The following is a 12589-nucleotide window of genomic DNA, read 5'->3' as shown; positions in this document are numbered from 1 at the left end:
CTGAAGCAAGGCTTGATGGCTGGGTGGGTGGTTCCATGCAAGGTTATACCTGGATGCCTGTACTGGTCATGTATGGGAGTCCTTTCCAGTATTATATGAATAAAATACAGCTATTCAGAGTATGGCCACCTATCATCAACTAACCTTTGCCCCAGGATTGAATTTCCTGCTGAAAATGCATATTCACTTGATAGATAGATAGATCGATAGATAGATAGATAGATAAATAGACATATTTTATTGATCCCGAGGGAAATTGGGTTACATTACAGTTGCACCAACCAAGAATAGAGTATAAATATAGCAATATAAAACCATAAATAATTAAATAATATGTAAATTATGCCAGTAAATTATGAAATAAGTCCAGGACCAGCCTATTGGCTCAGGGTGTCTGACCCTCCAAGGGAGGAGTTGTAAAGTTTGATGGCCACAGGCAGGAATTACTTCCTATGACGCTCTGTGCTGCATCTCGGTGGAATGAGTCTCTGGCTGAATGTACTCCTGTGCCCACCCAGTACATTATGTAGTGGATGGGAGACATTGACCAAGATGGCATGCAACTTGGACAGCATCCTCTTTTCAGACACCACCGTCAGAGAGTCCAGTTCCATCCCCACAACATCACTGGCCTTACGAATGAGTTTGTTGATTCTGTTGGTGTCTGCTACCCTCAGCCTGCTGCCCCAGCACACAACAGCAAACATGATAGCACTGGCCACCACAGACTTGTGGAACATCCTCAGCATCGTCCGACAGATGTTAAAGGACCTCAGTCTCCTCAGGAAATAGAGACGGCTTGGACCCTTCTTGTAGACAGCCTCAGTGTTCTTTGACCAGTTCAGTTTATTGTCAATTCGTATTCCCAGGTATTTGTAATCCTCCACCATGTCCACACTGACCCCCTGGATGGAAACAGGGGTCAGCAGTGCCTTAGCCCTCCTCAGGTCTACCACCAGCTCCTTAGTCTTTTTCACATTAAGCTACAGATAATTCTGCTCACACCATGTGACAAAGTTTCCTACCGTAGCCCTGTACTCAACATCATCTCCCCTGCTGATGGATCGAACTATGGCAGAGTCATCCGAAAACTTCTGAAGATGGCAAGACTCTGTGCAGTAATTGAAGTCTGAGGTGTAAATAGTGAAGAGAAAGGGAGACAAGACAGTCCCCTGTGGAGCCCCAGTGCTGCTGACCACTCTGTCTGACACACAGTGTTGCAAGTACACGTACTGTGGTCCGCCAGTCAGGTAATCAAGAATCCATGACACCAGGAACTTGGAATGGAGGACTGGAGTTACAAGGAAAGATTTGATAGGCTGGGATTTAGATAGGTTATGAAGACACGTAGTCCCATTTTATTGTCATTTAGTAATGCATGCATTAAGAAATGATACATTACCTCATTTGGAATACTGTGTGCAGATTTGGGCCCCCTATCTTAGAAAGGATATACTGATGTTGGAGAAAGTTCAGAGAAGATTTACGAGGATGATTCCTGGAATGCAGGGGCTAACATATGAGGAGCGTTTGTCGGCTCTTGGATTGTATTCATTGGAGTATAGAAGAATGAGAGGGGATCTCATAGAAACTTTTCGAATGTTGAAAGGGTTGGACAGTGTAGATGTGGAAAGGTTGTTTCCCTTGGTGGGTGAGTCCAGGACAAGAGGCCATAGTCTTAGAATTAGAGGGTACCCATTTAAAACAGAGATGAGGAGAAATTTTTTTTGCCAGAGGGTCGTGGATTTGTGGAATTCGTTGCCACATATGGCTGTGGAGGCCCGATCATTGAGGGTGTTTAAGGAGGAGATTGACAGGTATCTAATTAGTCAGGGTATCAAGGGATATGGGGAAAAAGCTGGAAATTGGAACTAGATGGGTGAATAGTTTAGTTCATGGGGGAGCTGCAGAGCAGACCCGATGGGCCGAATGGCCTACTTCTGCTCCTTTGTCTTGTGATCTTGTGATCTTGTGATTTCCTCCGGTGTGATATCACAAAACACGGGACAAACCAAGACTGATAAAACTGACAAAACCACATAATTATACATATAGTTACAAACAGTGTAACTATACCATAACTTGATGAAGAAAGTCCATGAGCACAGTAAAGTTCAAAGTTTCTCAAATGTCCCACATCTCACGCAGACGGGAGAAGGAAGAAAAACTCTCCCTGCCATGCCGACCACAATCTGACTCTGAGTCATCTGAAAACTTCGAGCCTGCGAATCAGCTCTCCGACACCGAGTACTGAGCGACATCTCTGCTGAACGATTCGACCTCCTTCTCGATCGCCAAAAGCAGGCAAGGCCGGGGATTTTGAGGCCTACCCTCCGAAAGATTCCCAACCACACAGTAACGACAGCAGCGAACGGGCGTTTCAGAAATTTCTCCAGATGTTCCTCTGTGCTTTCACGTCCATTCTCCATCAAATCAGAGTTGTCCATGGCCCCTATTTAACAGATACGACATCATTTTTCACCGGAGAGCTGCGCACGCGCAGCGCGCTGCCATTTTCTCCTCCCGCCGATTTTTCTCACTGAGCACAGGAGATGAGAGGTGACCTTACAAAGACTTATAAAATTAGAGACATAGTCAGTTGTGTTTTTCCCTTAAGGTAAGGGAGTCTAAAACTAGAGGGCATTGGTTTAACATGAGAAGGGAGAAATTTCAAGTTTTTCACACAAAGGGTGGTGAATACCTTGAACAAGTTACCAAAGGAGTTAGTGGATGCAGATACAATAACAATATTTAAAAGGCATTGGACAGAAGCTTTGCTGGTAAGGTGTAGGAGGATACGGGCCTAATGCAGGCCCATTTCTATGCCATATGATTCTGTCATTCTCCATGAAATGATATATTTGAAGTTAACCAATATCAAGATTGGCACAATGCAGCCACATTTCCAGTGCTGAGTTAAACATGACATAAAACATTGTAATTGCATTTTGTTATCTACCAATCAATTTTGAATCCCATTTCTAGTAAACAATCCCTATTGGCTCATGAAAGTTGGACCAACTGCTGGCAGATCTGGCCTGAGCTAACGAAGGAATGGAATTGTTCCTATTGTTTGCTATTTATTTAGTTAGTTCACATGATTCAATTGTTATTTAATTCACATCGACAGCCACTGACTTGGTCATATGTCACTTCAACAGTTATTGCATCTGTTGCAAACATTATGTCCTGTATGCCCTAATTGGAGCTGCAATGAGTATTAATGCCCCTACTGGTCAGTGGAAGTCAGGTCGAATGCATACCCTTGCCTTAGCTGAGAAAAGTAGGATCTTGTTAAGGACTTTCCTGAGTTAGCTGAGATCACAATTTCAAAATTATTCCAGGCTATTTTTTACACTCCCATTTTTCTTTGCCAACAGGGTTCAGATGGTCAGGCTGGTCTCAAGGGTGAACCTGGAGAAACTGGACAAAAAGGTGATGCTGGCGCTCCCGGTCCTCAGGGTCCATCAGGTGCTCCTGGTCCACAGGTAAGACAAGAAATACATTATAAATTAGCAGAGATTCAACTTTCACAGATGATCCCATTGAAATTACTTTCTTCTTTATCTTAGGGTCCAACAGGTGTAACTGGACCCAAAGGTGCTCGTGGTGCCCAAGGGCCTCCTGTGAGTATGGTTTTATTCAATTTGAGCTTTAAAATAAAATGAAAATAAGAATTCCTCTCAATAAAAGACTAGTACAATGTTGCAGTGAGATCAATAGTCTGAAACTGTTGAAGTCATGTTGAATCCCAATTTGCCTGTGTGGAAGACAAGCTCCAGGAGGTTTCTGGAACTGCAATCCAGGAAACCATGTGTTAGAAATTAAGAGCAGGTTACTAGGTGCTCATGTGAGGTGTAATTCTGAGGTAAAAGGTACCCATAATCTGGAAACCCCCACTTTGGTGGCTAAAGCCAGAAGATGGGAGCCTAGAACAGGGAGAATGCTTCTTAGGGCCAGTAGCTAGAAGCATTCAGCCAAACATGAGCACCTGACAGTTAAGATTTGGGACTCTGATCCCAAGAAATGAGAGCTAAAATTTGCCGGGAGCCAGCAGCTAACTGCTGGAGACTGAACCTAAGGCACTACTGGGAACCATTAGGTAACAAGACCAGTTCCAGACAGGAAGATACTAGAAATTTCCAGAAGCCAGAAGCAAACAACTGGCACTTAAACTTATAAAAACTTTTGAGACTTACCGTTTGCTTGGCCTCTTGAATTGGATTATTATTCTAAACTGTAGGTTCCAACAGATCAGGCATGGCTATGTTATCCTGCATAGCTGTGTAACTTAAATATGTTGAAATGTGGAAGCAGGAACATGATATTTGCTCCATACATGTTGAGAAATTGAATCACACAGCATTCCATTTTAATGTGCCTGATTCAATTTCTTCAAATGTTAATGGAAATGAGGACATTCATTGTGTAGTTTAGTGTTCACATGTTCAACACCATTCCAGGATTACCTGTGACATCTAAGATGCCCACATCGTCCATTGCCTGCATGCTTACAATGTGCCTGAGGATGCAGCTTCCGCATGATTTAAGGCAGTCTTCCACAACACATACCAGGCTGGGGCTGGGATCCTGACTCAGGTGGTTTCCCCTTTCAGTTAATTCCACAACTTCTTCAGAATCTTTTCAGATGCACTCCTCCCACCCTCTACCTCCCTCGCCACCAGAAAATCAATGCCCTTAATTCTCTTAACATCCATTGCACTGTCTTTCATATCTGCCATTTTAATTCCTTTCGCAACATTCGTATGGTCTGCCATATTATAGGTCAATCTGCCCACTTAATCCTCGTCCACACCACACTTACTTTGTAATCTATTGTGGACGGTGGACATCCACTTGATCCCCTTTCACAGTCCACGCACATGCTACCCATTTTCCACCCATTTAATGACTGCCCAAGTTATAGCCTCTCCTGACCCCTGTAACTGAGATGCATCGTGTCTTCTGGTTTATTTAATCATCTTAGTTTACACCCATTCTAGTGATGACCATGCATGTTCCAAGGCCAGATGTTCTATTTCAAGTACAGTAACCTCTTATGGAGGAAAGTACTAATGGAATTTTGTATACAAAATTATAAAGGTATAGATAGGGTAAATGCAAGCAGGCTGTTTCCACTGAGGTCGGGTGAGACTAGAACTAGAGGTCATAGGTTAAGGGTAAAAGTGAAATATTTAAGGATGGCTTAGGGGGGATCTACTTCACTCAGGATGGCATGAGTGTGAAATGAGATGCCAGCAGAAGTGGTAGATGTGGGTTCAGATGCAACATTTGAGAGAAGTTTGGAAAGGTAAATGGATGGGAGGGGCATGGAGGGGTATAGATTTGGGTGCGGGTCAATGGTACAACCATTTGGCATGGACTAGATAGGCTGAGGGACCTGTTTTTGTGCTGGAGTGGTCTATTACTCTTAGTGAAGCATTACAAGCACATAGGAGCAGTGAAGGTAGTATTATTCATTATATAGAGAGAGATAAGTCAGGTACTAAAGCCACAATGCATAAAGTGTATGCTAACTCAGCATTAGTGTAAATTAAAATGATGTATCACTTTCAGATTTTTTTTCCTTTCTTAGGGTGCAACTGGTTTCCCTGGTGCTGCTGGCAGAGTTGGTCCTCCTGGTCCTAATGTAAGTAAAACTCAAGATTGGCTTTTCTTTTGAATATATGGATACAAATTATTCTTGGGAAGTAAGTGATAAAACAAAAGAAGCACTGATTTTTTTTTTAAGAAGACTGCAATGGCAATAGGGCACAACAATTGGGCTCACTGCTTGGGGCTGTTGTGGAAGATGGTGATAATTAGTCAGGAATTTTCTCTGCTCACCCTTGTGGGTGGAAGGATATGAAATAAGACCAGCATCAAGCTTGGCTGTGATACTTTCTAAGGTTACTAGCCCAGACTAACTGCCAATGATCCTAAATAAAGATGGGGAGCTTCTATATATGTACAATGGAACAATAATCAATATTCTGATTCAGAAAAAAATTATTCTACTATACAATTGAATGTAGTTGTCAGCAAAATGCAGGTTACAACTAACAATCCCATCCCTAGCAGATAATGGAACTTGGCAAACAATCGAAAATCTGCTATATTTGATTGGCTATATAAAGTAGTACTGACTTTGACGGAAGATTGGATACATGTACAATTTAGATATCAGAAATTAATTGTAACACTGTTTGGGCTTTGAGGCTAGATGAGAATAGATTGGTGATAGGCCCACCCAGTGTATCACATATTGTTTTGTCTTGCAAGTATTTAGATAAACCAGAACATTAGCTGGGGGTAGTTTAATTGGAACACAAATATAGAATTCCTATTCTCATCATAGTATAAATTCAGAAAAATGGCTATGAATTTAAGTGCATAAAAGAACCCATTTTAAGTCAATTATGTTACGCAGCAATTCAAGAAATCAGTCACTTTGCAACATTAATTAAAGTCTCAGCTGAGAATCTTTTACTCTATTCTCATCATTCTTGAATTTAAATTTCTTTTGTTAATGTAGGGCAACCCTGGTCCAGTGGGTCCTCCTGGTGCTCCTGGTAAAGATGGCCCTAAAGGTCTGCGTGGTGATCCTGGCCAAGCTGGCCGTGCTGGTGACCCTGGTCTTCAAGGCCCTGCTGGTCCTCCTGGTGAGAAAGGAGAACCTGGTGAAGATGGTCCTCCTGTAAGTATAACGCTAGAGCAAATAAAGCACTGACAACTGCCTGCTTTATTTTGTATTTATAGTCAATGTTTTGCTTTTCATTGATTGGTGCAACTAACAGAGCTGCTGGCTCACAGCTCAAAGAGACCCAGGTTCAATCCCAACCTCTGTTGCTGCCTTCATGGAATTTGTATGTTCTGCCTGTGACCGAGTGGGTTTCTTCCGGGTGCGCTGCTGTGGGTTGGTTAATTGGATGCTGTAAATTGCCCCTAGCGTGGTTTTGGAATCTGGGGGAGTTCTCTGTCATAAGGAAACATGGAGTAAGTCACGTATATTAAATGTTGTTGTTCTTTTATTCTCTGGTAGGGTCCTGATGGTCCTTCAGGTCCACAGGGTTTGTCTGGTCTGCGTGGTATTGTAGGTCTTCCTGGTCAGCGTGGAGAAAGAGGTTTCCCAGGTCTCCCTGGTCCTGCTGTAAGTATAGCACAAGATTACATAAAACTGTCTCCCTTTACCTTCTGTACAGTTAGTCCCAACTTAATGGAGGAAAATGGTTCACTTAATGTTGGGTTATGTTATGCTCTCAGTAATAGTCAAATCTAATCAAATTCAACAATATTCACACTCGAAAGATCCAGAAGGTCTTTGGCTCAATTCACTAGTCAGTAATATTAGCAAAAACGCATTAATAATAAAAAGAAAATGGAGCATGAACGAATGTATACTACAAAATGCCAAGACATTCAGTAATAGTAAAAAGGAGAGACAATCCACGTGATATAGAGAACACAGGGCCATAGGAAACCTAGCATAGGGAGCAGTTCTGTAGTACATCTTGTAAGACTCTGTTCTGTAGAGTATATAGGAGCCTATCCTGTACCATTTTCAGTACAGAGACTATTCCTGTAGAATGTAAGGTATCAGGACCACTCCAACAGAGCAGTCCTGTAGTTTGTACAGAATAGAGACAATGTCAGTACAATAGGGTTTCTTACATATATATGCAGACCTATAAGAGGTACAGTAAAGGAAGTAGAATTGTAGCGCATACGTCATACAGAATCATATGTTGTATGTACAGTATAAAAAGCAGCCTAGTAGAATGTACAGAAATGGATCATTTCTGCTGAACAAACTGTTTGTAGACCAGAACTGTAGGAAGTATGATGATGAAGCCTGTCAAAATTAAAGTATACAGACCAGGCCTATAGGACGCATAGTACAGACTCCAGTCCTGTAAAATTTACAGTAGTGCCTTATAAGTTGTACAGTGTAGGGATAAACACTATTACACGTTTAGTATAGGGACCAGTACTGGAGTAAGTATAGTATAGGGACGACTACTGGAGTAAGTGTGGCATGTGGCCAAGTGGTTAGGGCTTTGGGCTCAAAATCTGAAGGTGGTGGGTTCGAGCCTCGGCCAAGTCAGCGTGTTGTGTCTTTGAGCAAGGCACTTAGCCACACACTGCTCCAGTCCACCCAGCTGAGAATCGGTACCGACAAATGCTGGGGGTTAACCTCGCGATAGACTGGCGTCCTATCCGGGGGGGGGGGCCGGGGGAGTCTCGTACTCTCAGTAACCGGCATAACCCCTGGCCTAATGAGCCACATGGCTCGGGACAGACTTTAACTTTAATTGGAGTAAGTACAGTATATAGTGTGCAGAAAGTACATTAGAGGGACCAACCATGTTGTATAAGTACATTATAGGGATTGATCCTGAAATATGTTCTGTACAAGTACCAACTAGGAACCAGAAGTGAGTCCCATAAAATATTCTGGATGGAGAACAGTCCTATAGTAAGCACAGTACAGAAACCTACACTGTAAAATATACAATATAGTGAATAGGCTTGTCTGTTCATTATAGAGACTAATGCCTAAGAATATATTGTACTTAGACAGCATCTTTATAATGTATAGCCCAGGGACTGGCCATGTAAAATGTGTATCATAGGGGCAAGTCTTGCAGTAGGTAGCATAGAAACCAGCCTTGTAGAATGTACAACATAGGAACCAGGTTTGTAGTGAGTACCCTATAGAGGTGACCCCCACAGAAGACGCAGTATAGAATTATTGTAACTGCAGTATAGGGACCAACTTCTTCAAACCTTTATGAGGTACAGTGAAGGGACCAGCCAGGCACAATGACCAGCAGAGGGATTAGTCCCACATTATGTACTGTATAGGGACCAGCCTGATTTAATATATTGTGGAGGATCAGGACTGAATAAGTGCAATACAGAGACCAGCACACAAAGTGTAGTTAAGAGACCAATCGTTAAGATTGATTGTTCAGAGATCAGATCTTATTATACATAATAAAGCAATCAGTCCTGCAGTATGCAGTATTGTAGGAGGGGCATCATACCTGTGAAATGTACAGTGTAGACCTATCTTTTGAAGCTGCACTATATAACACATCCTGTAACTTTCTCTGAACATCTTCCAATACATTAGATCATTCCTTAAATAAGGAATCCACCATATGCAATCCACCAGATGTGGTCTCAATAATGCATATTAAGTATACCCTCCCTAATTTTGTATTCAGTTCCCCTGCAATAAATAATCTTTCCGAATTACTTGCTCTACCTCCATACTAGCCTTTTGTGAATCATACAGTAGGACACCTGATCCCTCTGCAATTGTTCCCTATTTATTTATGTTTCTTTTCTTATTTTACCTGTCAAAACGGATAATCTCACATTTCCCATGTGATACTCCATTTACAAAATCTTTGCTCACTTATTTAACCTATGTACACCCTTGTATAGAGGCCAGTCCTGTAGATTGGACAGTGTAGAGGGCACCCAAATGGAATGGACTGAGTGGGCGGCAATCTCGTATAATGCACAGTATATAAAGAAGTCAAGCCTGTATAGTACCAGACTCTAGGATGTTTATTATTTTAGAAGAGCCCTCCAGAATGTACTGTTTGAGAATCAGCCCTGTAGGATGTACAGTATCTACATAAATCTTCACTGTATACATGTCCTATAGAATGGACTGTATATTTATCCTATAAAATGGACATAGATGAATTTCCTGTGGAACCTATATATTGCAAATGACTTAATAAAATGTATAGGGAACAAAATATACACATGTAGTATAGGGACTAGTCCTTCAGTGTACTCAGTAAAAGAAGTCCAGTGCTGTATACAATGTAGAATTATAGATTTACGACCATCTCTGTAGTGTGTACAAAAAGGAGGGGCTGCTCTGTACCATGTATAGAATCTAATCTAATCCTGAAGTATCCAAAAGAAAGATGGGATCAAGCCTATAATATACTGTATACAGTATTCAGAACAGTGCCATCGTAGGTCACAATATGTCTAGTTCAGAAAACTGAGATGTACTGATTCACATAGTGTATTTGATTGCACTGTGCACTGGATCACATTGTGCACCTAATCTTACCTTGCTCTGAACTATATTATGAACTGGACTGAATTGTATTACTATATTATTGTATACTGGATCACACATTTACTGTGTCATTGGAGCCCATTGGGCACTGAATCACATTATTGAGCGTTTTGTCAGAGTAGTTACTAGATTACAATCTGTGGTGCTTTGAACATTTTCAAGATACTGATCCAGGACGAATTTTGGAAACTGTTGTGATATTTATGATGTACTGTTAAACGTGATATATATTCTGCTAAAATGTGTAAGTAACTTTTCATAAAACTTGAACGAATCCTGTCATGTGTACAAATAGTAGGGTGCAGCTCTGTACCATGTGTATCAGAAACTGGTCAAGGGCTGTACCTATTTGTCATTCAGAGTTGCATTTTAAAGGCAAGCAATTATTTTTGCACACATAAATTTTAATTGCAAATTGCGGATGATTGCATAAGAGTTATTAGGGTTGTAGTGCACAATCTGGCTGAATTTCTTACAATGCGCTACAACGATCGCAAAATGCGGCATCCAATGAAAGTGCAGCATTGAGCGTGATGACAGCACATTGCTTAAAGAAAGGTTTGTATAGTGCTTTACCATGTCATGCAGAAATATTTCAAAAGCGCAAAGAGGCAACGGATTATTTCTGAACTGATGTGATTGTTGTTATGTTGCAAAATGCGGCAGCAAGTCTGCAAACTGCAAATGATAACCTGTTTTTGATGGTGTAGGCTGAGCGCTAAGCAACTGCTTAAAGCATTGATCTTGCGCATTGTCAGCCCAGTGCAGCTATTTCCACAGCAATTTTCCTCGGACAGTGATGTGTACCAGATACAGCAAGTACCATTTTGACCACAAGGCGCTAAAGGCTTTAATTAAAAGAAGTGAGCGAGCATACACAGCATGGAGGGCTGCTCCTCCTCAGGGAAACCTGGTTCAGCGGGTATGAAAAGAAATCGTGGAGCATATAAATGCTGCTTCCAGAACTCGCCGAACCTGACAAGATGTTAGGAAGAAGATGAGAGATCTCAAGAAATCGGCTAAGGTAAGTCAATAATATTCATATGCACCTGCCATAAATGGGCATGCAAAAAAAGTCAACCTGGCAAACTTCTCATTTTTTCCTGCTTTTCTCTGAAAACTGGCATTTGGAAGTTCATTTGTCTAGCACTGCCATGACATACAAGGGCAATGAATGGATAGCATGAATGGGGATACTTATATATAAGCTATGAATTGCTGATGCGGGATGTAAACAATGAAGTGAATCTAGCAGGGTAATACCCATTTAATGAAAACATCTAGTACACCACAGGAACTGTGCAACTGCATGTACAACTGTCCGTGCTCTGGGTGCATTCAACATTATCAATACTGTTCTTCTGCTTGCAGGACAAGATGGCCTTCAATCAGCGAGAACAGTGCTGCATTGGACCCAGCCAATTCGAGCCCCCTACCCTATTCGAGAACGACACTTTGGAAATAATGTACAGGGAGAGTATAGAGGGAGTGGGGGACGACAAAGCTGGAAGCTTCCAACAAGTTCATGGCTAGTATTATAATATTTTTGTTGTATCATTTTGATCTGTTAAATAACTGTCATTCAGGCACATGCTAACCTAAGTTACCGTGCAGGTAATACCATGGAATGACACATTATCTTCTCTTTTCACAGAAATGGAAAAACAGCAAGGAAGGCCACAATCACGACACTTTGTATCACAATCACTATGTCAAACACCAAGTACAGCTACACACTTCAGAGAACATAGATAGTGAGGTTTAGGAGGAACTTCAGGGTAAGTCGCAGTTCACGGATGAGGAGAAGAAAGAGGGCCCATTACTGAACAAAAGCCCAGTGTGGTTACCGGCACTGATGCAACACGAGGATATCGAACCCAAAGGATCTGCTTAAGGACCTGTCTGAGCAAACCGTTCACTGGAATCATTTACGTACGTGAAATGTTCTCTGCAAAATCGTGAAAGGATTGTGGAGGCGTACACAACCTGGATCTGTGCTGTTATGGAGGAACGGGTGGTTGCACTGGAGTTCTACATAGAGTGTGTGGTAGCCCCAGGGTGCAGATCATTGGCACACTTGGGACACTTCTCATGAATGTTCATACTACCACTATAGAGAGCTAAGGCTCAGTTAATGTGGAAATTGGATACAGACAACCTTAAAGGATTTACAGATGTTATAGATGCCTGAATTCTACTCTCACACTAGTGGGCATTGAGAGAATGCGCATTGGTAAGTAGCCATTAAAGAGATGACTGGGTCATATTGAGCCAAACTATCAAGATTCTCTACATGAGTAACAGAAGATTCCCTACGTCAGTAACAGTAGGTATGCCAGAATGTATATAAGAAGCAGTGGTGAACATGACTGAGATGGAGGCCAAGCTCCTGGAGTCCATTCCACAGACATGGTCTCATGCCACTACAATTCCAGAAGCCTGACTATGGAACTCACCGCCAGACTGTACAATTACTCC

General features: G+C 41.8%; 1 protein-coding gene across 3 annotated transcripts in view; it reads left to right on the top strand.

Moving 5' to 3' along the window:
• Nucleotides 1–12589, top strand: part of LOC134340616 (collagen alpha-1(II) chain) — a 90085-nt gene that overhangs the window by 59593 nt on the left and 17903 nt on the right. For all 3 annotated transcript variants that reach the window (XM_063038063.1, XM_063038062.1, XM_063038061.1), the window contains 5 exons: nt 3381–3488; nt 3573–3626; nt 5597–5650; nt 6536–6697; nt 7043–7150. In XM_063038063.1, coding sequence (XP_062894133.1) covers nt 3381–3488; nt 3573–3626; nt 5597–5650; nt 6536–6697; nt 7043–7150 — 486 coding nt within the window. The remainder of the gene's footprint in view (nt 1–3380; nt 3489–3572; nt 3627–5596; nt 5651–6535; nt 6698–7042; nt 7151–12589) is intronic.

This window comes from Mobula hypostoma, chromosome X1, assembly GCF_963921235.1.
Source record: "Mobula hypostoma chromosome X1, sMobHyp1.1, whole genome shotgun sequence".
In the NCBI taxonomy this organism is placed as follows: domain Eukaryota; kingdom Metazoa; phylum Chordata; class Chondrichthyes; order Myliobatiformes; family Myliobatidae; genus Mobula; species Mobula hypostoma.
The sequence above is the reverse complement of the archived record's forward strand: the minus strand, read 5'-3'. Positions and strand labels throughout refer to the sequence as shown.